Source organism: Mandrillus leucophaeus, unplaced genomic scaffold (assembly GCF_000951045.1).
Source record: "Mandrillus leucophaeus isolate KB7577 unplaced genomic scaffold, Mleu.le_1.0 Scaffold15, whole genome shotgun sequence".
Taxonomy (NCBI): Eukaryota; Metazoa; Chordata; class Mammalia; order Primates; family Cercopithecidae; genus Mandrillus; species Mandrillus leucophaeus.
The window spans coordinates 8,505,509-8,530,989 of NW_012101476.1; the positions used below are offsets into that span (position 1 = coordinate 8,505,509).

Here is a 25,481-nt window from a genome sequence, read left to right on the forward strand (position 1 = left end):
ATTTAATAGAGTAAACATTCTCTGGGGTGAGGAAGATCTCTCTATGGAGCTGTTTGCTGTGCAGTGGTGAGATCTTCAGAGCTTTCTTTCCTCACTCTCCGAGTGCCCCTCCATTCTTGCTTTTACCTCACTGTGTTATCGGCGTCAGGCTGTGTGTCTGGTACTCCCAGTAGTTGCTGGAGCCTGAGGATTTTGACACATTACCAAATTGACATTACAGTGGTTTTTAAAGTTACACTCCAACCACAGACACATAAAAGCACCTGCTTCCTAACAGCCTTTACAATGGTGGATTCTTAGTGTTGCTTTTCATTTTGCCAGCCAGATAGATAGCAAACATGGTATTCCTTTGCTATTTTTATTTTTTATTAAGATTGTGTATGTTTTTTCATAGCCACCCAGGATAGAAGAGGAGTTTTTATTCCTGCATGTCTCTGTTGTTAGAGAGAGAATTTTTTTCTGTAAACCCATCTCCTACCCATCTTAAGCCTCCTGAAAAGGGCATATGGCCACCATGAGTGTCTCAAGATTGTCCCGATTCACTTCCTCCAGGAACTGGATATCAGGATTCTACTGGCAAAGCTGGAGGAAGGCTGAGGGGAGGCAGTCATGGTGTATTTCATGTGCTGAGTGGACTCTGGATTGATCAACCATGCCTTAATTATCATTTAAAATAGGGCAAAGATTCTGTGTTTTCAGATACTTTTTTATTAATGAAATAATTTTGTGATCATTATTGAAAACTTGGAAAATACAAAGAGGTCAAAGAAGAAAGTAGCCAAGAGTTCCACCACCCAGCAATTATTGTAATATTTATTATTGGGTTTCTGTACATTTTCTCTGGTCTTCATCTTTGCATATTTTATATAAATCTAATATTCTGTATATGTTTATAGCACTCTTTTCATCTAAAGCCATAGCAATTATTTTTATGAATTTTTTAAAACTACATGCAGTTTCATGCCTACGTGGCATTCCACAGACTTGGAGAAGTCTCATCTCATTTTCTATTACTGCACAGAAAGTTATTTCATTTTTTTTCCTCCAGTGTTACTAATCATAATGCCGTAAGTGTCTTCCTGTGTAACACCTTTTTCGGCTTTTAGGGTCAGTTTTATGGGATAAGTTCCCAGAAGTGAAATGGTTGTGTCAAAGGGTAGGAGTTTTTTTAATGCCAAATAGTTTTTCCAAAGAATTGTCCACTTGCACTGCCAATAATGATGTGTGCAAATAGAGCTGTTTTATGTCAATTAATATGTATCCAAGGGAAATGGGTCATCAACCTCTTCCCTTTTGGACCTGTAAGGGTTGAAACTTCATTCAGAATAAACACTAATAAAAGCTTAAATAAATCTAATGGTTGTGGTTCAGCAGTCTCTCAGGGAAGCTTGCTGCAAATTTTAATTGCCTAAGGGGTTTTATTTCCTCTCATTTTCTTCTCCCCTCTGCTATTTTCCTCCCTCCCTCCAGGTTTAAAGCATGTTTTCCTTTCCACAGTTAAGCCTTAGTACTTCTTGTTCTGTCTTTGTTGATTAATGAGTATAATTGACCCTGTCGTCTCTATTATACCATCCACAGCAATTTGTTTTTATGTCGCAGTTATTTTCTGAGCTGTCACAAAACTGCCTTACAAAGAGAGCTCATTATCAGCCCAAAGGAGAAGAATTTGAAGGGATGAAGTGAGTAAAGGTCCCGAAGAGGAGGAGGAGGGGAAGGAGGAGTCTAAGTTGTTGGAATGTCAAGGAAATGAGCATGTTCTAGGGGCAGAATAATTAACTGTTGCTTAGGACGTACCCAGCAAGACTTGATTTTATCTAGAAATTATCAGATTAGAAATGGCTCTCCATAGACAAAGTGTGGAGGACTGGATGAATAGCTAGAAGGCTTGAATGTAGGTCCAAGAAAACATGGGGCATGACATTTTATAAAATGGGTTGAAGCTCATTAGAAGTTAATTATAGAAAGCCCAGCTTAACGTCTCTGTGTAGGGAATAGCGGTGACTTCCAGGTTGGAAAGTTTTATCTGAACATATATGGACCATAAAGATTACCCACATGCCGGGCTGTATCAGAAAATGCTTTGCTATTTTTCTATATAGTTTCCTCTCATTTCCCTCCTCCCCACCCCAGTGATCTCTTCAGGTTTTCTTCACTCTTAAAATTAACTCAGGAAATAGCAGAGGTCCAGGAAGAGATAGTGGAACAGAAGGAGATCTTGACTTTAACAAAGTCTATCTTCCAAAACCCCAGACAGATGAGATCATTGTGTTACAGAGATGTAGCTTCACAGATGGAGTCATGAGGTCTTCTTAGAGGAATGCCTTGTTAGGTAACTGCTCATCATCCAGTCACATTACACTTTTCTTTTAGGAGTAGAGAAGGGAATTAACCACGGAGAGTTGGGGGAAAAAATCCTTAGTAGCAACAGTAAAATAATTAGTAATGGTGGCTCTGAATCAGAATGCAACGGCAGAGGGATCTAAAAGCTTTTCTCTTTATTTACCTTATTTTATTTATTTTTATTTCGTTTTTTGAGAGACAGAGTCTTGCTCTGTTGCCCAGGTTGGAGTGCAGTGGTGTGATGTCAGCGCACATCAACCTCTGCCTCGCAGGTTCAAGCAATTCTCCTGCCTCAGCCTTCTGAGTAGCTGGGATTACAGGCGCACACCACCACATCTGCCTAATTTTTGTATTTGTAGTAGAGATGAGGTTTCACGATGTTGGTCAGGCTGGTCTCAAAACTCCTGGCCTCGTGATCCACCTGCCTCAGCCTTCCAAAGTGCTGGGATTACGGGTGTGAGCCACCGCGCCCAACTGCTTTTCTTTTTAATTTGTGAATTTGTGGATGAGGAAAGTGGGGCACAGAAGATTTAATCTACTTTTTCCTGGCTCCATCCCATTACTGGGAGAGCTGGGTCTTAAACCTGGATACCCTCTTCTCCAGTTCCAGGCCCTTTGTCCTGTTAGGAAACTTCTCCGTTTGGTGTGTCTTGAGGCTAATTCTTCTACAGTAATGCGAGGCTTTGATCCAGACAGCTCCAGAGAAACTACACTCAGAGTGGAAGGTTTTCTTAGTTGTAGAGAAACTCACATTACATTACCTTGTTTGTGAGATGTGTTCTGTTGTGTTTAAAAAGGTTCAGAAGAAAGTCGACTTTGGTCCTGTCCAGAAACCTCTGATGCAAGAACCATTTAGCTGGAGGAGAGCTTTGGAGAGAAGGGCAGGAGAAAGGGCAGGTGGAAGAACTCGAAGAGCTTCTTTGAAAGTGGCTGGAAAGAATTTTCAGTCTTTATAGAATGAAACAGCTATCTTAAGAAAGAAGGGGACCTGCCACTGACGGTCAACGGGATATGGGAAGGTCATGGGTCAGTCTCTGGTACCTGAGAAGCACAGCTGCTGCTTTTTTGGTTAACTGTCACCCTTCCCATCTTTAAAAAAAAAAAAAAAAAAGGGCTTGGCAGGGTGGCTCACGTCTGTAATTCAGCACTTTGGGATGCCAAGGCGGGTGGATCACAAGGTCAGGAGCTCGAGACCAGCCCGGCCAATATAGTGAAATCTTGTCTCTACGAAAAATATAAAAATTAGCCAGACATGGTGGCAGGCGTCTGTAGTCCCAGCTACTCAGGAAGCTGAGGCAGGAGAATTGCTTGAACCTGGGACGCAGAGGTTGCAGTGAGCCAAGATCATGCCACTGCACTCCAGCCTGGGCGACAGAGCAAGACTTTGTCTCAAAAGACAAAAAGTAGGATATATTGAGCTTGCTTAATGAAAATAATTCCAATTTTTTTGCTTGGGAATGCAAGTAGAGGCAATCAGTATCTTCAGTATCTTGAGTTTCCTTAATAAAGAATTTCCGTAGTCCCTCTGCATCTGACTTAGTAACTAAAAGTCCTTATCATAAATGAATCTGCACTCATAGAATCTGTGACAATATGGGGAAAAGAAACTGGGGGATTTGGATTAAAAAACATAAGAAATCCCTTAGAGATTTACTTCATGTAGATTTCAGCCAACAGAGAACACCGTCAATGAAGACACTAGGGGCATTTACCCACGTCAGCGAATCACAGTTGGGCTGTGTTTTTCCTTTGCTTGTTTACAGGAAGGTTTTGACACCTCACTCCTTTTTCCTTGCCTGTCCATTGGTTTGTTTTTGTGCCGATGAGACTCCCATTAAGAGGCATTTTCCTCCCTGGGTTATGCGTTTCTTAGGTATAATTCAGGCCTCTCTTCTCTCACCTTTTCTCCTGTCTTGCCATGGTCAGGATGGACATTTATGTAGTTGCATCTTCCACCCCTGCTACAAAATGAAGTGACTATAAAGAAAGAAAGAAAAAAGCCACTTTAGTAGGATCTGTATTTGGTTACATTCAACGTATATGAAGAGTTGTTGTTCAGATGCCTCTCTCAGTATATCCAAACTGCCCCCAGAGCTTTGCAGCAGAGGGCTGCGTCCCACAATTCTCATGTTCCTTCAGTCTTAGCAAGTCAGGGCAATGTTTGCCTTCCTCCCCTTCCCTCATTTCTCTGGGAGCTTTCTCTCCAAACCCTCTACTCTTTATTGCTCTCTTCTCTATCTTCTGTTACTTTTTAAAAAGTCGTCCCTGGCACGGTTTTTTTGTTTTTTTTTTTTCCCCAGTAAAATCTCATGTTTTCCATAAAGACACTGAAAAGTAAGCTCCCATGAACTCAGGCTTCCCATAAGGGAGATGTCATTGTCTACTTCTGCACAGTGAGTGGTGAGAGTGTGTTTTATGTCATATCCCGGCTCAGCTCTTCCCCCTTATGGCAAATTCCCCCACTGGCTGGCGCCGCCATAGGTAGTTCCCTTATGGCAAATTCCCCCACTGGCTGGTGCCGCCATAGGTAAGTTCCACCCTTCCTCACCTGGCTTCAGATACCGTGTTACGGTAACGATGGTTTACCTGTGTTTAGTACTTTAATTTATCCAAAATATTTCATCTGAGCTTATGGAATCTGAAGTGCTGTTAGGCATCAAAGGACATTATGTTTCGGGGGCCTAAACTTACACCCCTTCTGATTTTGCTCATCTGTCTGGAATTTTGCTTAATGTACGCTGTTTTCTCTGTGTTTTTTCATTCCCAGGTTACTCTGGCCAGGACTTCGACTGGGCAGATTATCACAAGCAGCATGGGGCGCAGGAAGCTCCTCCCTTCTGCTTCAGAAATGTAAGAAGCTTCTCTCTTACCTAATTTTTAAAAATCATAGATCTTGTTTACCATGAGTTTTATAACTTGCTTTGTATTGATGAAGCAAGGTTGGAGTATTACTGTGCACTGGAGAACTACAAAATGTCTGTAGTTTTTGGAAAGCTCTGCTTTCAGGTTGTGTAAATTGCTAGGGTGATGTGGTCTGTGCTAACAAATTGACTAATAAATGCACAGTTGCTGGAACGTGCAACTTCCAGGTGATGCACGTTCTCATCACTCTCAAAAGGTGATGGCCAAGTCTCACTTACGGAAGAATCCAGGGTTTTCCTGATTAATAGGTGGTTCTCATCTTGGTGAGTAACCTAGCCGGAAGAAGGAAAAGAGATGAAGGAGAAGGTATCACTAGCTCTAAATACTGCAGCCTGATAGCAGTGTATGTTACTGCTCTTTGCTTTCTACTGGTGGGAGCTCGTTGCTTGGCTGTACCATGTCACAGGTGAGGCCAGTAAGTGGGTCCTGCCTGGGCTTGCTGCCCAGCTGTGATTCTGGACTCTGGAGCGAAGAGGACACATTTTGGTGGACAGCTGGCCATCTGTGCCCCTGTTAGAGGAGCACTTGCTGTGTAGCATCTTATCCATGAGCCCACTGATAGGAGAGTGTTTGCTGCTGAGGCCTAGTCTTAAAATGCAGTCTTACTTATGTTGATGGCTTTAATGCTTTCTTTGATGTCCTGTAAGGTGCTAGTGACTTCTGTGCTTTGCTAACTTTAAGCAACTACCTGGTTCATACAGAGCTTATTGGAACATAGTAATAGGATTTTTGTGACACATAAAGTAGCAATGAGTGTTTGTGCACGTGCGTATACTTACAGAGGTATAGGAGGTCATTTTATAAACTACAGTCATGCATTGCTTAATGATGGGAGTATGTTCTGAGAAACGCATCATCAGGCCACTTCATTGTTGTGTGAATGTCATAGAGTGTACCTTGTACCTACACAGGCCTAGATGGTATAGCCTGTGCTACATACAGCTTTGAGATTCATCCACGGCCTGGATGGTATAGCTTATACCACATAGCCTAGGTTACGTGGTACAACCATATAATCACATGGGACCACCATTGTATACGCAGTTCGTCATTGACCGAAACGTCACCATGCAGTACGTGACTGTAGTTTACAAAATTATCAATAATTCTTCAACCCCAGGAACTATGAGTAGAGATATCAATTATCTCTGTTTTAAGAATTAGGCTTAAATGTATAGTCTACTGTGTTCAATGCACTTTTAGTTAGGAGAGTTAATTTACGTTAAGACAAAAAGAGGATAGTCTCCTCTTAATTGAGATCTGTAACGACAGTGCACAGCCCTGGCTGGTCAGAGACTTTGCTGAGCATGTGCTCCTGGAGCTTGCCGGTTCATTGCTGCTGCACCTGTCTTTGCGCTCTAGACATAACAATATGAAAAATGAAGCGAGAAAGGGGTGGCTGAATAGGGAGTTCAAAAGCGAGCTCAAGTCAGCATCAGAGTTTGTAGGGTTCAGTACGTTGATGATTGGGTCAGTTGGTACCTGTAAATACAGAAGCACGTCAGCAGCAAGGTTGGAAATCAAGGATCCTTCTGTGATTGAACGACCTTGAGAAGCAGCTCAAATCTCAGCTGAGTTCTCCCCTTATCTGGGCTGCTTGGAGTCTGCCTGGCACCTGCATGATCCAGGGAACAGTAAAAAAAATCTAGGCAGAATTTACACATAGAATTTGTGGTTCCCATTTGTGGTTCCCAGTCCTGGCTCTCCCCAGGATTGCCACCAAATGATGTTGCCTTTGCACAAGAGCAGTTTCTCCGTATCTTGAAGAACCGAGTGGTGTGTGTTTAGGTGACAGGGCTGGCTGCATAACCATGCCCCCATGAGGACTGCAGCTGGTTAACTCTGAAAGCTTTGATGTCCTGTGCTGTCTTGACTTCTCATCGTATTGATGTCGCAGTCACAGAATCTGCTGGCTTGTCTGCTTTCATTTAGGGTCGCAGAAACATCTTATAGCACCCTAAAACCCTTTTGAGATTGTGCTTTGTACCTGACAAGGTACAAAGAGAAATATTCTTTTCCCAAATCATTCTCTCTCTCTTTCATTCTGTATTTAAAGAGTGATTTCTTCTATGGCAACATAGTCCCACTAAAGCTTCTTTTTATCAGTCCTGTGTTTCCATTCACAGCCAGGAGTTGTCCACATGGCTTTGAGTGGTAGAGTAAGTCACCACATTCCCAGGTGGCTTCTGAGCCTTCAGGATTTGGCCACCAAGTTGCTGTCTGTTTGGATGAATCTGCAGGCATGTTCCGTAGGAATGCCGTCGTTTCTGGCACTCCGTTTATGTAATAGAGAGGATTGTTGACGTATGCACTGCATTGGCGGTGCTTTGCTGAGTTGGTTAGCTTGCTGCGAGTGCTCTTTAATGGAATGCACGTTACGACTTCATTTTTTAATCACACATCTCCTGTGTATTAGAGGAGAGCTAGTGTGGAATTGGATATGTGGAAGACATTTCCCCAGGGATGTTTAACGGAGGCTGTTATGAAAGGGATCGACACAGTAAAATGCTTGGTAAATAAACTCACACGTAACAGTTTTGCTATTGATCCTTTATAAATTACCCTCGAGTGGTGGATTGAAATGAAAATAGGTTATGTGGTTGTAGCTTTCCCTTGTTAAGAAGGATAAATGCATTTTAACTTACTTAGAGGTTTTTCAAGCGGCCGACGGAATTGTATTTTCAGAAGGAAGTTCAATCCATAATAGCTGTGGGTGAGACCAGGTAACTTACAGAAACAAATAACCCACCTAGAAGATCTTTGCTTCCTATTTCCAAAGAAATGTAAAGGCATGGAGCCAGTTGATTTCTTAACATGCATTGGATCACTTTTTTTCAGGTTACATAAAGATATAATTGTATTTTTCAAATTAAGTTTTAGAAAAAGACATGTAAATGTGAATTACCTTGATTTCTTTCCATAAGTCAGAAAAAGAAGTAGTCTCTGTTCCTTATAGGAGCCTGTTTATCTCAGTATCCATAAGTATATAGACCTATAGTGTTGTAACATGGCTGATGATAATTTATAGTAGTTGGCAATTTGGGAAAATTTTATGTTTATTTTAAAATAATATTTTCAGTATTGACTGAGTAAGCTCATACTGAACTTGACCCTTCTGCATGTAGAGCAGCTCTAAGGTCTGGACACAGGACCAAAAACGACTATTTAAGGGTAGTGGAACGTGAACAAAAGCAGGCAGGAAAACAGGAGACTGGAAGAAGGAAACAGCATGGGGGAATTGTCCCATTTTTTTCAGACTGTTAGCCTGAGGGCAGCCACAGTTGACAACATGTGGGATAACTTAGAGAGTGATGTAAAATTCATGGTCTCTCTGGCCTGATGAACCACATTACAAAATTTGGGCAACCACAGATCCTGGAAAGTGAGGGGAGACTCAGACAGTGGAAAACCAGGATTGGAAACCCCAGATTCTATGTGTAAATTCTGTCTAGGTTTTTGTGGTGATCCCTGAATCATGTAGGTGCCAGGAAGACTCCAAGCAGCCTAGGAGAGGTGAACTCAATTGAGATTTGAGCTGCTTCTCAAGAAACAGAGTCTGTAGTTTCAGTCCAACCAAGGTGATAACTTGCTAAAATAGAAAAGTCGACATTCTTGATAGGAATATAACATAATCCAGACTAGCCACAACATAACGTTTAAAATATCCACTCTTTAATTCCCACATTGCTCAAGACAAATGGGAAAATCAGCCTCATTCCCAATAGAAAAGAAGAAATGGGAAAATCAGCCTCATTATCAGTAGAAAAGACAATCAGCATAGACTAAGCCAAGCATAGACTAAACCCATCATGACCCAGATATTGGAATTAACAGACAAGTATTTTCAAGCCCCTATTATAACTAAGTGTGATGTAAAGCAGTGGTCCTTAAAGGGTGGGCCTGAGACCAGCAGCCTCAGTATCACCCGGGCACTTTTCAGAAATACACATTCTCTGGCTCCACCTCCAATCGACTGAATCAAAACTTCGGGGAGAAGCCCAGAAATTTACATTTTTAAAAAATTTTCAAGAGGATTCTGATCCTACAATTTAAGAACTGTAGATATAAAGGAAAATATTCTCTAATGAATGAAAATATAGGAAGTCCCAGAGAAGAAGTAGAAACTGTAAAAAAGAGAGATTCTAGAACCCAAAAATACAATATTTGAAATAAACAAATTTATTGGATTAGCTTAATCGGGAAGATAGAGGAAAGAGTCCATGACCTTGAAGATAGAAATTATTTTGTCTGTAAAACAGAAGAAGATGGACAAGGAAATGAAGGACAAATGGAATCTCAGGATCTGAGGGACAATTATCATGTAGAATTGAAGACCCAGAAGAGGTGGCTGAATAAGAATAAAAAAAGACATTTCACCAAAGAAGATGTATGGATGACAGAAAAACACGAGAAAGCATGCTCAGCATCAGTAGTCAGCAGGGCAAATGCAAGCTAATACCACCATGAGACACCGCTAGATACCTATTACAATGGCTGGATTTGGAAAAACTGGCAATACCAGGTGCTGATGAGGATGTGTAGCAACTAAAACTCTCATACACTGGTCATAGGAATGCAAGATGCTGTAGTAACTTTGGCAAACATTTTGGCAGCTTCTTAGAAAGTTAAACATTCATTTACTATATGGTCTAGCAGCCCCATCTCTAGAGAAAGGCAGACTTAATGGCATGGGTTGAATTGTGCCTCCCCCAGATTCATATGTTCAAATCGTAACCCTCAATACCTCAGCATGTGAGTATCTTTGGAGATACAGTTTTTAAAGAAGTGATTAAAATAAAATGAGGTCCTATGGGTGGACCCTCATCCAGTGTCACTGACGTCCTCATAAGAAAAGAGGGAGCCAGGCTCAGTGGTTCACAACTGTAATCCCAGAACTTTGGGAGGCCGACGTGGGCAGATCACTTGATATCAGGAGTTCAAGATCAGCCTGGCCAACATGGTGAAATCCCAGCTCTACTAAAAATACAAAAAAAATTAGTTGGGCGTGGTGGGGCATTCCTATAGTCCCATCTACTCAGGATGCTGAGGCAGGATAATGGCTTGAACCCAGGAGGCAGAGGTTGCAGTGAGCCGAGATCATGCCACTGTACTCAAGCCTGGGTGACAAAATGAGACCCTGTCTAAAAAAAAAAAAAGAAGATGAAGAAGATGGGGATTGAATCCCAGGCAGATCTTAATGGCTTGGCTAGTTTCTCCACCTATAAAAATCAGGACACTCTTACTGCTGTTTGTGTTAGGTAATTAACAGCCATAAAGCATGCGGAAAGTAGAAACTGCTCAATACACACAGAGGCATGACCACATGAGGACACAGGGAGAAGACAATATCTGCAAGTCAAGGAGAGAGGCCTCCAAAGAAGCCAGCCCTGCTGACACCCTGATCTCTGACTTCCAGCCTCCAGGACCATGAGAAAATAAATTTTTGTTGCTTAAACTTCACAGTCTGTGGTATTTTGCCACAGCAACCTGAGCAGATTAATGTACTTATGTTTAGATGAAAAGTTGTACCAGAATGTTTACAGCTGGTTTAATCACAATCACTGAAAACAACTCAAATGTCCTTTAACTGGTAAGTGGATATAGATAAGCTACAGTGCATCTGTACAAACTACTCAGCAAGAGAGCAGGACAAACTTCCATTTCATGTAATAGCGTGGATGAATCTCAGTGTATTATGCTAAGTGAAAGAAGCCAGACTCAAAAGACTACAAGATAGTGTGAGTCTTACAGAATAAAACGGGGATTCTGATCCTAAAGTTTAAGAACTATAGATATAAAGGAAAATTTTCTCATAATGAGAATATGAAGAAATATAAAGGAAATTGTAAGAACAGAAAACAGATTGGTGTTTGCCAGGAATTGAGTGCTTTGGAGGGACTAATTACCAAAGGACCCCAGTACAAGGGTATTTTGGGGGTGAAGGAATGGTTCTGTGTGTTGATTGTGGTTATAGCTGCATAATGAAATGCGCTGGTCTCACAGCCCTACACTCAGAGAACAGTATACCCAAAAGACTGAATTTTACTCTATGTAAAAATGTTTACAGTGATCTTAAAAAGATAACAATAAATAAAAAGCAATAAATAATAGCGATGAACAAAATTAGCAATGAACAAAAAGAACAAAGGAAAATAAATATAATTTCAAGTAAAACCACAAGAATTCATCATCAAAAAGACCTACACTATTACGAAAAAAATCTTTTTTTTTTTTCCCATTTGAAACGGGGTCTCACTCTGTTGCCCAGGCTGGAGTGCAGTGGCGAGATCTCAGCTCACTGCAACCTCTGCCTCCCGGGTTCAAGTGAGTCTCCTGCCTCACCCTCCCAAGTAGCTGGGATTACAGGCATGCGCCACCACGCTCAGCTAATTATTGTATTTTAGTAGAGTTGGAGTTTCATCATGTTAGCCAGACGGGTCTTGAACTCCTGACCTCAAGTGATCCACCTGCCTCAGCCTCCTAAAGTGCTGGGGTTATGGGTGTGAGCCACCGCACCCGGCCTTTTACTATGAAAATTTCTAAAGGATATTCTTCCCATTTCCTTTAAAGGAAAATGATGCCGGATGGAAACTCCGTGAACCCACTTGAACTGTTATCAATGGGTATAGGAAGGTGGAGGAAATGGTGTATACTTCAGTGATCCCATAGAAGGAAGGGTGCATATGGAACTGGAAGGAGAATGAATTCATACTCTCACTCGTTTAACAAATATTATTAGGCACCTACTATGTGCTAGGCATAGTTCTAATTTCTGGGAAACAAAAATGAAGACCACCTGGTTCTTCATGAACGGTGGGAAGGACAAACACGTACGTGAGCCTGTCTTGTTGATGTGAGATGCATGTGCACGCATTTCTTTCTCTTTCTTCATCTGCCCAGCTTCGTCCTGCTGCATCAGCACTGGTTCAGTGTTGGTCCCATTTCTCTTGCAGACATCGTTCAGTCGAGGTTTCACAAAGAACATGAAACTTGAAGCTGTGAACCCCAGGAATCCAGGAGAACTGTGTGTGGCCTCCGTTGTGAGTGTGAAGGGGCGGCTGATGTGGCTTCACCTGGAAGGTACGTACTCGCTGGGGGTAGCAGTCGCTGGGGGGACTGTAGAGTTTGTCGAAATGGCAACGTGTGGAGGAATGCAGCCCTTCTCAGAAGGCGCCTTAGTTCTCTTTCATTTAAACAGATCTTAAATTATTCCGGGTTCTTAAATAAGTGAAACTAATCAAATATGAATTTATTCAGAGGCTCTCATCTTAACTAATAATTTCATGCAATGAGATGCTGGCAAGATAATTATGTTTGGAACACAGTGGTCTTTTTACATCTATGATTAGAAAAGCAAATGTCACAATTAAATTAATGTGAGTCACTAAAACCGGGATTCCAGGTCTTGGTTATTATGAGGACAAAATTGTACATTTGTATTTTAATGTAGTAATATCCTTTAATTTGATGTAGATGTTCAGTTCCTCCTCAAAATAGTACCTGGAGGATGACTTTCTCCCCAAATGTCTAATAAACAGAATTTAGGCTTCTTTGTTCAGTGATGTTGAAACTACCCTTTATAGCTATAGCATATTTACAGGTATAAGAAAATCCACAGAATGCTGCATTTTGTGAACAGAATCCTGATCAGACTTTATATTTAAGTAGAAAACCATATTTTGCAGGTAGTGTGTTTTCAGTGAGAAATAATTACAATGGATTTGATCTCCAAGGCTTTCCCATCTTTCTGTGATTTATAATTCTTTGGAATTTTTTTCATAGGATTTCATAATACTCAGTAGTTGTTTCAGGTATATATGCAAAAATGAATAGATATGAATAGTAAAACAAAGTTAGCTCTCCTAGTTCATAGTTTAAGTTAGCTCTCCTAGTTCATAGTTTAAATCTTACGACTTACTCAATATCACGCTTGGAATAAAAAGTTTAAAAGGAAAATCACAGAATTGATACTAAGATCTCCATTTTTATTTCCTCACTATGAATCTATAAAATGCCTGCCAAGGTCTTAGGCCTACAATCTCATACATATTGTAGTACAAGGAATTGGAAATGTAGAAAGCAGTCGTTGTGGCTGACATCATTGTGTTGCCAATTCCCAGAAAATTGTTTAAAATGTTACTGAAGTTTAGGGTTCCAAAATCAATGTGAAGTACATAGAGATTCCCAAAAAGTTGATTGCTTAGTGGGTTTTCGAGTAGAACGACCTCTGTCTGGAGTTAACGAAAGTATAGACACAGGCAACGTGGTAACACGTCTGTAGCTTACAAGAATAGAACATGGCTTTATTTTCACAGCTCCACCTAGAGTTGGGTGAACCGCTCTTGGAGAAGCAAGATTCCTTCTGTACTTTGTAGTGACTAAATTTAACTTGCTATGTAACACTATGCTGAGCCATCTTCATGAGATCGGACTCTTGTTTGCATTATTTGAAAACAAAAATGGTCAAGTTAAAAGCCCATGTTTTATCCTTATTACTTAGCACATTATGGTTAAAATTCTTTGGCAGTCATTATTTATTGAGCAGTTTCTACTTTCAGCATGCTTTATGGCTGTTAATTACCTAACACAAACAGCAGTAAGAGTGCCCTGATTTTTATAGGTGGAGAAGCTAGCTAAGCCATTAAGATCCGCCTGAGGTTCAGTTCCATTGCTCTTGACATTTTCTCTGTTGCTTCATTCACCAGACCCTACGGCTTCCCACGTCTTAAAAAAGAGTGATGGACAACATTTAGTGTATCTGTAACGTTTGGGGCAGTGTTTTCTTCTTTGGCCTGTTCTCTTTGAACACAGATTTTTGATTTTCTCGCAAAGAAATAGAAGTCAGCTCCTGTCAGATCTTTTCCTTATTCCCCGGCGTGTTTTCACTGAGTAGTAATGGAAACTAGTTAGTGTTAGGAAACACATCAGAAAATACACATTGACCGTTTTTCCAGACCTGATTCATTGTTCTAAGAAGTGTTTGTAGCCAGGTGTGGTGGCTCACGCCTGTAATCCCAGCACTTTGGGAGGCCGAGGTGGGTGGACCACGAGGTTGGGAGATCGAGACCATCCTGGCTAACACGGTGAAACCCCGTCTTTACTAAAAATACAAAAAAAAATTAGCCGGGCGAGGTGGCGAGCGCCTGTAGTCCCAGCTACTCGGGAGGCTGAGGCAGCACAATGGTGCGAACCCGGGAGGCGGAGCTTGCAGTGAGCCGAGATTGTGCCGCTGCACCCCAGCCTGGGCGACAGAGCCAGACTCCGTCTCAAAAAAAAAAAAAAAAGGGTTTGTAAACAGTCTGTTGAGTATTTTCTGTTGTATAGGATATTACCTATAGTTATTACTCAAAATCATGCGTCTTTTTCATCACTTACAAACGATATGGCATACAAATAAAGTAAAATTCCAGTCAGTTTCCTGGGTCTTGCTTGAATTGTTTTGGTTTTGGTTTTGATTTTGGCTCTTACTGAGCACCGACCTTTCAAAGTGACAGCTTAATGGCACTTAGCTCTCATTATTTCAGTTTTATCTATCTGATGTTTCCTTTCCTCCATGTTGGGGATAAAATGATGGAGATTCATCATGGTCACTTTGTGGCTGTTAAATTTTTTTATCTAATGATGATTATTCCGATTATAGGCCATTTATTTGGCACTTTAAATTTATAAAGTACTTTGTAGCAATTTTATTCGTTATTTTCATGCATTAAATTGATTTGAAGTCTTTTCAACACTAGACTGATTGACCACTTTTAGGTAATTAAAATGATTCTTTCTAGTTAATATCTGACTTCCCTTGAAGTTGATTCATTCTTTGCATGTCTCTAAAGGGGCTGTTGTTGAAGAGGGAGCAATGAATAAAATATATGAGATTAATGTAATATCATTTTAAGTGCATATTTGAAAAGAATCTTAAGCTCTCAGAAACCACGGGTAGTTAGCAAGGATGATTGATGATGATGGGGCCAGTTCTGGAAAGGAGGCCGTGCCTTCTCCTAGGTCAGTGTTCTGCTGCAGGTCATCATGCCTGTAACTGTGAATATTGTTCATATAATACAAGTTACTTTCAGTCTTAGGTCTCCAGTATTGTGGCCGCACACACTGGCTCCCACACTCACAGCTCTGCTTTTCCACAAACTAAGTGACTTTCTATTCATTTCTGGTCCTTTTTTTTATGGGACAAATACATTGGTCCAGCAGTTCTGTGTGCTGTCCTAGCTCTTTAGCCCAGAAGAAGGTTCACATGCCTGCGTTGTCTTCCTTAGCGTCTTTTTTGGAGTCTTCTTTCTCAGAATTATTTTTCCTGGACACCTGGCTAAATATATATACATGCACCACTTACATTGTACTTCAAATGAGACCTGGTAGATTTCTAGCTCATGTTTAGCAAATAATGCAACAGATTGACAAGAACTTTTGGGTGGTTTCATTGAAATATTTTATTGAAAAAAATTTCATCTTTAAAAATGGTTTTAAAATATATGTAACATCAAGTTAACCACTTCAGTCATTGTAAATTATACAGTTCAGTGGCCTAAAGTTTATTTGCCCTGTTATATACCCATCACCACCATCCATCTCCGGAATATTTTTCATCTTGCAAAACTGAAACTCTCTCCCCATTAAAGTCTGCCTCCCCTCCTTAGCCCCTGACCAGCACCATCCTCCTTCCGGTCTCTATGAAGTTGATGACTTTAGGTACCTCACATGAGTCAAATCATGCTGGATTTATCTGAAAATGGCCTTTTACAAGATTTATTATCAATCGTAATGCTTTATGTTTATCTACTTTCATCATAATTTGCCATCCTGTCTTTTTGGTCCTCATAGACCTGGCCACCTATTGGCAAGAATATTAAGATGTAGGTGGCTTGTGGTTAATGGAGGACTGAAGAGTTAGTTGATAGTGGGGCTGGTTCTGCTTCCTTGGCTTCCTTGGAAGTGTCCCCAGGGACACATTAAAAGGACTGGGGACACAGAGGAGGAAGAACAGGTTTGGAAGGAGGCAGTTTTGAAGAGCGACAGTTGCATTTTAAGATACGGATGGAGATCCCAGCTGAGGAGGCATAGGAAGTGGCGGGAATTTTGACACTGAGGCCCTCATCAGAGGCTACAAGATGTGTGGGGATGGTGACCACAAACTTTGCTTAAATGAGGAGACTTTTAGAAGCAAACGGGGCACTAGCCAGCTGGGGCACTGGCGAGGAGGAACAGCAGGCTAGCTCGGTAGTCACATGAGTCACTGTATTAGTCTGTTTTCATGCTGCTGATAAAGACATACCCAAGACTGGTGAGAAAAACAGATTTAATGGAGTCACAGTTCCACATGGCTGGACAGGCCTCACAATGATGGCAGAAGCTGAAAATCACGCCTTACATGGCGGCGGCAAGAGAGAATGAGGCCAAGTGAAAAGGGAAACCCCTTCTAAAACCACAGATCTTGTGAGACTTATTCACTACCACAAGATCAGCATGGGCAAGCTGCCCCCATGATTCAGTGATCTCCCAGCAGGCCCCTCCCACACCACATGGGAATTTGGGGAGCTGTAATTCAAGGTGAGATTTGGGTGGGGACACACCAAACCATATCAGTCACCATGATCTGGGGTCTGCGATGGGAGCGGGGTCAGCTGCAGTCATGGCGATTTGGAGCCAGGCAGTGCCAGGTGTGAACGCAGGCCCCTGGTGACCCTGTGGCCTTAAGCACATTACTTAAGCCCTGGTTTCCCCATTTCTAAAATGGCAATCATGGTATTACTTATGGCAGGGGCTTAGTTTGCATTAAAGCAGTTAGCAGAGTTTCTAGGAAGAATTTACCAGTAGAGAGAACGAAGAGGAAATTCTCAGGAGCCAGAGAGAGACTGTGATGGACCTGTTCCCTGGAATGTGCTCAAGTCTTAGGCACTGAGCTGCTCCTGGTGGCTGGGATGATCAGACAATCCCACGGGGGTCTATACCGCCCAGCGAGTTTGTCTGCTGTGTTTGATGCGTGGAGGGGGGCATCCCTAGTAGACCCTCAAGCCAAACAGAGCAGGGAGAGAGGAGGGAAGCAGGTCAGGCCCTTTGTATGTCTATGAAGTTGAGTCAGACATCGGCCAGCCGCCCTCTGGCACCTGCAGCAGACTTTCCTCCCTGCGGGGTTCTGTGCTGCCTCTGCGGGGCCCTGCCTCCATGGATATGAGCCGTGCAGGTGAACCCAGGGTCAGATTGCCTAGGGAGGGATTCCAGTGCTTGGTTGAGCAGAGCAGTGCCCTGGAGCCCCCATGTACTTGGTTGGATAAAACAACCCCTGATTGCAACATTCATTAATCTATGGAGATCACCTAAAACAGGTTCAAGACCATAGGAAACACTTGGAAGATGTTCTGTATATTTTTGTGTTGTTTTGAGACAGGGTCTTGCTCTGTCATCCAGACTGGAGTGTGGTGGTGCAATCACATCTCACTGCAGCCTCAAACTCTTCAAATGATCCTTCCACCTCAGCCTCTTGAATATCTGCGATTTCAGGCACGTGTCACCACACCTGACTAGTTTCTTTTGTATTTTTAGTAGAGATGGGAGTCCCACTCTGTTGCCCAGGGTGTTCTCAAACTCCTGGGCTCAAGTGATCTGCCCACCTTGGCCTCCCAAAGTGCTGGGATTACAGGTGTGAGCCACCATGCCCAGCTTATTTTCTCTGTTTTTGTCCTCATCATGATTCATACACTTTTCCTTCTATTTAGAAGGAATGTGATCAGCCCTCTCTTCCCCAGTACTATTTTAGCCTTTTAGTTGAGGCAGAAATGCCTTTCATGTCACAAGAGTTAGGAAGACAAGCAGACTTCCTTACTTCTGAGTTATTTCGCTCTTTCAGTTGTTTCCACTGCAGAAATTGTTGAAGAGAGCTTTAGAATGCGAATAACAAAACCCAGTTTTGAATTGGGGAGCCCCGTTATAAATTAAAACAGGCAGGGAATCTGCGTTTAGTGTTTTTGTGCTTTGAATGGGTGGAAAAAATAAATAATGACAAAACACACCCTACAGGTATCAAGCTAGGAATCTGTGCTGTGTACAGCTTTGGACAGTAAGATTTTGGAGTTCAGGAATTGCCTCCTTGTACCATGAACTTCACATTCCACACTGACAAGCACAGCACTTACGTGCAAGGCAGGTCCGATACGTGTGCGGTTACTGATTTCCCCAAGTGTGTTTGGGGAGCAGTGTGGGGATCCCATAAGTCTGTAGAATTTCCTCATAGGTATTTAAACACAAGAAGCAGTGATAGCTCAGGAATAAATCTAATCTCTCCTTTGCCCATCTTAAGAAATGCATCACTCTGGAATTGTCTGATGGCGTCTTCCCATTTATCTGACTGGGTCTCAGCCCGTTGGTGGAGGTGGGATGGTTCTCTGAACTCATGCTGTTACACTGGCCTTTCCTTCTCCACTTGCTTCATTTGTACCCAGCCTCCAAGGCAGGGACACAGCACAGCAACCCACAGGGGAAGTTCCCGAACCTGGCGGGGCCACTGCCCTCTCTTCACCTGCTACAGTGGCTTGTGTTCATAGGAGTGGTGGCCGGAAGATGCTGGACGTTTTCTCAACCTTTTGTTAAGAGGGATCGCGTATATTCTCCATCTCCTGCTTTGGTTGGTTGTTTCTTGCTTTTTACTCGTGATGTTTTATTTTTAGTATGTTTCTACCACCCTTGGTGACTTCTGTGTCTGGACATTCCCACTCGTTTCCTCGTGGCAGTGCTTGTCCTTCCTCGGTTGCTCCTCTGTCTCCTCCATCTTCTGCGAAGTCCTGGGGTGGCAGGGCTCCCTTCCCACCATCAGCTCCTCCCCAGATGACTTTTCGTGGCCTCTCCTTCACTCTGCTTTTCTCCGATGTGGAGGTTAGAGTCCCCCCAGTCCTGTTTTTCAGCCGTCTGTGCCTAGCAGGGCCTTGTCTTTCTCTGTGGCCTCAGATGGTCATGCTGTGCACACGGATCTGACCGCCTGCGCCCATGGCATCACACACGGATCTGAGCGCCCGCGCCCATGGCATCACACGCGGATCTGAGCGCCCGCGCCCGTGGCGTCACACGCGGATCTGAGCGCCCGTGCCCGCGCCCGTGGCATCACACTCACAACTCCCTTTCTATCCCCTGCAAAACATCTCCACGTGGCAGCAGCGTTTCCAGAACAGAACTCACTGGCAGAACCGGCAGATCCAGCAGAACCTGTCTCTGCTCTTCTCCGTGAGCGTCCTGCCTGACGAATGACGCCGTTATTCACCCAAGTCGGAAGCCACGGCGTCCTCAAAGTTAGAAACTCTACAGTAATTCCTGCCCTCCCACTGCCCCCCACAACCCATGAGTCACTTCAGTCCAGGCCTCCGCCTGGCCTCTTCCGGCCCCCACATTGCACTCAGGCCCTCCCTGGCTGTGTGATTTCAGCCGCCTCCTACCTGCTCTCTCTGCCCTCTTCACAGGGCTTTGAGGCTATTTCTGTAAAATACAGGCATTGCCTTCCTCCTAATACACAGTAGGTCTGTGTTTCTTTTTTTTTTTTTAATTTTTTAATTTTACTTTAAGTTCTGGGATACATGTGCAGAACGTGCAGGTTTGTTACATAGGTATACATGTGCCATGGTGGTTTGCTGCACCTGTCAACCTGTCCTCTAGGTTTTAAGCCCCGCATGTATTAAGTATTTGTCCTAATGCTCTCCCTTCCGTTACCCCCACCCCCTGACAGACCCCAGTGTGTGATGTTCCCCTCCCTGTGTCCATGTGTTCTCGTTGTTCAGCTCCCACTTATGAGTGATAACATGCAGTGTTTGGTTTTCTGTTCCTGTGTTAGTTTGCTGAGGATGATGGTTTCCAGCTTCATCCATGTCCCTGCAAAGGACATGAACTCATTCTTTTTTATGGCTGCATAGTATTCCATGGTGTATATGTGCCACGGTTTCTTTATCCAGTCTATCACTGATGGGCATTTGGCTTGGTTCCAAGTCTTTGCTATCAAGTAGAGACTAAATTCCATAACATGCCACTCAGCAACCCATCCTCTGTAGGCACATATGCGTCCAGGTTGTGTGAACTTGGTACTTTCTGAGTGTAAAATCTTTTTTATTTGTACAGCTGTATAAAAGAGCTAGTGATAGAGTCTCTCATAGGATGGTGGCGAGTGGACGAACATCAACAGTGTAAGAGTCATGGTTAGCTCGTAGTAGTCGTTGCGCAGTAAGTGGAGATTGCTGATATTATTATTAGGCAGCACTTTTCTCTTCAGATTTGCCACCTGCAGGAGCCTGTGATCCAGCCAAAAGGAGCACTCAGGTCTGCAAGCCTCCTGATTTGGTTATTGGTGCTGGGCACCGTTCCACAGGGCTCTGCTCCTCCCCGTGCGCCTGACAAAAAGTACCATGTTTTTACAGCCAGTCCTGTGCACTTTGCTCGCTCAGCATTTGCTGAGTAGATACGAGGAAGAAATAAAACGTGTATTTCTGAACGAAATAGCGATTTAAGATACAGCAGTCCTTTAAGAACTGCTGTTTGGCCAACGGGATTTGGGGACAGTGAGATCTTTTATGCTGGAAGCTAAAATTCAGAAACTCCTTGACAGGTTTGTCTCTATGACTGATGACCGAGTTCCAGCAAACTGCCCTCCACATCCAAGTCAACGGGGTCCTATTAGCATGCACATTTCTCCCAGACCTAGTGCCTCCGAGTCCCGTAGCAGTGTCTCTGGGAATCTGCATTTGCAAAGTCTCCCTCCGCAGATGTTTCTCATGCAGCCTAGAGTTTGTAAAGCACTCCAGTAGGTCAGATGGGGAAGGCATGGTGTGATTCAGAGAAACCGGTCTGAGCCCACCTGGTATGTTTAGGAGACCAGCTGCAGAGCACAGCCCTTAAATTTTTCCGTAACTGGCAAAAAGGTCAGGTGGTTCATATGCATTTTGGAGATACTTGCAAAACTGAAACAAGGGAACATGTAAATGTGAAAATAATTACATTTCAAGCCAGGGTGGGTGGTTTTAAAACCTTAAAAAAGAAGAAGCATGGCCTGTATGAAACCTTAGTGGGAGAAGCTGCTTCAGCCGCTGAGAATACAGGAACAGTATTTTCCAGGCAGTTGGAGCAGGCGACCCGCAGGAGCTGTCTCGGGGAAGAGGCGTTTAACCCCGCCGCATGTGTTTGTTTGGAAGGCTGGTGCTCTGTTAGGTTTTGGAGGCCAGCAGCAGAACTGGCTCTGGCTGTCGTAAGTCTGTTGGGAATGATTTGGGAAGACTGTTGACCAGAGGCCGGGGAATCGCCTCTCCAGAAGGCTCTGCAGCAGGAACCACAGCAAAGTTCAGGTTTTCCAGCTGCCCCTGTGATGCTTGTGACTTCTCGGTGAGCACGTTTCACTGAAGGGGTCCCGAGCCTGCCCTCATCTGCCTGCAGGTCCAGGGTTGACCTGGCTTCTCCTGTAGCAGCAGGCAACAGCTACTACATGGTGGGAATTCTGCAAAAACTGTATGGGGCCCTAGCCAGAGGGAGACAGATGCTAGACACATACCCCCCAAGAAATAAAAACGAGGAAGGAGAAGGATAGCCGCCTACCCCAGGTGCTCTCTAAGGCTCTGGAGCTGGACTGCCCAGGTTTAAATCCTTCAGCCACCACTTACCGGCTGCTTGACTTCTTCCTGCGCCTCAGTTTACTGATCTCTGAAATGGGGATGAAAATACCCCCTATCTCTTAGGGTTGTTGTGAGGATTGAACGCTTGGACTGGAGTAAGCACTGCGTTTACTACTGTGTGGGTCTCCCTCCTCTCTCTTTCCTCGCCCGCCGCCCTCTCCCCACATAGCTGTCTAATCCCATTTCTGTTGTTTCCTTCAGCCTGTTTCCTATGACACCTTGATCCCGCCCACCATTTTTTTTGTTTTTGTTTTCCCAGGCCTTCGGCTCCAGAGCTGACCCAGGGAGGATCTGCACACTGGGCTTCTTGATAGGCATCTTTTAAGGGAACAGGCCCGGAGGGCAGGTGGGGCTTCCAGCATCCAGGTCTTGCTTGTGGGCACTCACACCGGCTTTGCGTTCTGCCGATATTTTGTCTGTTCATCTCACACTGGAGCCTGTCAGCATTTGCCGAGCCCTTTAACTTTCAGTAGGGACATTTCTTAGGCAAGGTGTTCCCTTAAATGCTTCTTTTCCTTCTTATTCCAGCCTTTAACTGAGCGGAAGCAGTTGTTCTGATTTTCTTCCTGAAGGAGGAGGAATGCATTTGCCTCCTCGCGGTGGGCTTGTAGCCTCCCTCGCCCTGGGTCCCTCTTACCTCTGCAGCCCTGTGGTATCTCTCACCACAAGCTCATGCATGCTCGTGCTTTCTCCTATGACTCGCTGGGAGTGAAGTAATCACATAATTTTAGGAGTCTGATAGAATTGTATTCCTAGGAAGACACACAGGTGTCCTCCCAAGCCATAAGCATCTGCTTTTTCATCCCAGGGCTCTGGGTAGCGTAGGTCACTGCCTCGATTACAGTCCCCTGTGTCATCGGCTGGGTGGAGCCGGGGTGCGGTTGCAGTGAGAGCGGCAGGTGGACCTCTGCATTCTGCTGAACCAGGGACAAGGGGGTAGTAAGTTGCAGAACTCTTTTAAGGTTCCAAAGAGATTCTCAGAAATCTGTGTTCTTATGAATTTAGTGTGTGAGTACGGAACGTCTTTGTTCTCTTAGAAAGCGAAATGTTGATTGCTGTTTAGTTTTGTTTTCCTTTATGGTAATTGGCTCCTCATTAATCTGACCTCTGCGGCAATACCGTATTTATGTATGAGAGTCCTGCTTTCTTCTCCGGGTATCTTTGGTTGTGTTGTTACAATGGTGGTGATTGCGGAGGCCTTGGTTGTAAAATAGGGAACTCATTCACAAAGGCCAAAAAATCATAAAGGTGTATCCTGGGTCAGATTCTCCCTCCACTCCTGTGCCCCCGGCCTCCAGCCACCTGGTTCCTTTCCCTGTGGACGCCCACTGGGTTAGCATTTTGCATTCCTTCCAGATTTATTTTATGCACATACGGATATATGTTATCTCCCCCTTTTAAACAGATGGTAGCATACTATATATGCACAGTGTTCAGCATCCTGCGTTTTATACTCGGCAATGCATCTTGCAGATCTGTGTGTATGAGTATATTAAGAGGTGTCTGATTCTTTTTTATAGCTGCAGAATATTCCCTCACATGGATGTACCCAGATTTACTTAAGTGCTTTCCCATAGATGGGGAATTCAGCTTCCTCATGGTCTTTGAGACGAAGGTTCTGGATAAAAATAAACAAGTAGAATCCATGCTGACCGGATGCAGCTTAGGCAAAGTCGAGAGACTGAGCATGGTCTTGTGTTGTGTGTTGGGGATTTTTTGCTTGATCTTAGCCAAAAGGCCGAGAAGCGACGCGTCAGGATTTTTCTATAAAATCATACACGTCTTAAGTGGAACATTCACCTTTGCCTATGTACTTTTGGCAGTCCTCAAATAATCAAGGAGGAGCATTGTGGACATTCTTTCAATGGACTATTTGACATGCTCTTGGGTCTCCTATCTTGGAAAATAATTAGTTTGTTTTAAAAGATGGTTGTCTGAATCCAGCCAGATAAATGTAGATTCATAAGCTTGGTAAAGGGAAATGAAGAGTTGGTACCCATTATTTGGAATGGGATTTGTTCAGGGTCAGGAACACTTTCCCGGGTGATAGATAACTGACTTTTCCATCAGTTCTTATTCAATAGACACATGTGACCTCATAAATACTTGTTTAATTGGATGGGAAACTTGATCAAAGGATTCTAAAGTATGGTAAAGACGGACCTACCTATGTACTAATGTATACATTGTACTGAAGTATATATATTAAAGCCATAATACGATGTGATGTTTGAACTAGCAGAACATTGGAAGATGAAAGTCGTAATTTAGGAAGGTATAAGCCATATAGTTAGTTTTTTTGGGGTTTTTTTTTCTTGAGACGGAGTTTCACTTTTATTGCCCAGGCTAGAGTGTAGTGGCATGATCTCAGCGCACTGTAACCTCCACCTCCCAAGTTCAAGTGAGTCTCCTGCCTCAGCCTCCCAAGTAGCTGGGATTACAGGCACCCCCACCACGCCCAGCTAATTTTTTGTATTTTTAGTAGACGGGGTTTTGCCATATTGGGCAGGCTGGTCTTGAACTCCTGACCTCAAGTGATCCACCCACCTCAGCCTCCCAATATAAAGTTACTTTTATGCTTCCTTTTGAAGTACTACTTTTAATGAACTTGAAAATCTTATTTGTAGCTAAACACAAATCTGGAAATATAAATGTATTTAGTAGATGAATCTAACCTGTTAGCAAAATTTTTGAGTAGCTGAGAAACAAGTGCTTTTTGGGTCTGCAGAGGAGAAAATGACCTTGTGTATCGGGAACCTGTCCAGGGACCCACTTTGTTGGACTCTGGAGAATCAGTCCCACACCCTTCAGGACAGGCAGAGGCATTTCCACATTGGATGCCTCTGGGGAGAGTTTCTTTACGTTTTGTCTGTTTTGAACATATTCTTTCTTGTTTGATTCCTTTAGCAATTAGGTTAAATATTGGTCAAGTCTTATAATATTAGAAAGAAACGATGTCTATTTATTTAACGTTGTTCAAAAATAAACCCTATAAACCTCCTAGCATTCCTTTAAATTCTATATTCTTTAAATTATAGGGGAATTAAACATTTAAAAAGACTGACAATCGTGATAATTGATTTGGGAACCAATCAAAAGTTCAAAATGATGAATGACAATGATAGTATGTGTGTATAAGCACCTGCTGTCCATGTTCAGAGCACCTGAGATACACCAATATATTGGCTTAACTCTAAATTGGAACCCCACATTTAGCAACTAACATACTCCATCTTCACCATGTCTACTTGATGATGAAAAGTCAGAACTGGTGGAGCTCGCACCAGATTTAGGACCATTTTGTGTTTGGTTGTTGGTATTTAGCTTCATGAAGTTACGGTTTTGGTGGGGAGGGAGGATGTGATTCAAAATTCTTCAGATGTCATGAGATGACATGGATAGTAATGGGACTCACCGCGTTATTTTCTTTCCCTTCCTCCCTTCCTCCCTTCCTCCCTCCCTTCCTCCCTTCCTCCCTTCCTCCCTTCCTCCCTCCCTTCCTCCCTTCCTCCCTTCCTCCCTCCCTCCCTTCCTTCCTTCCTTCCTTCCTTCCTTCCTTCCTTCCTTCCTTCCTTC

At 43.3% G+C, this 25,481-nt stretch overlaps 1 protein-coding gene across 1 annotated transcript in view; it reads left to right on the forward strand.

Moving 5' to 3' along the window:
* The window catches only part of SFMBT2 (Scm-like with four mbt domains 2), a 264,497-nt gene that overhangs the window by 182,583 nt on the left and 56,433 nt on the right, over positions 1-25,481 (forward strand). The window contains exons 9-10 of the mRNA XM_011974950.1: positions 5,108-5,190; positions 12,216-12,342. Of these exons, the coding sequence (XP_011830340.1) occupies positions 5,108-5,190; positions 12,216-12,342 (210 nt within the window). The remainder of the gene's footprint in view (positions 1-5,107; positions 5,191-12,215; positions 12,343-25,481) is intronic.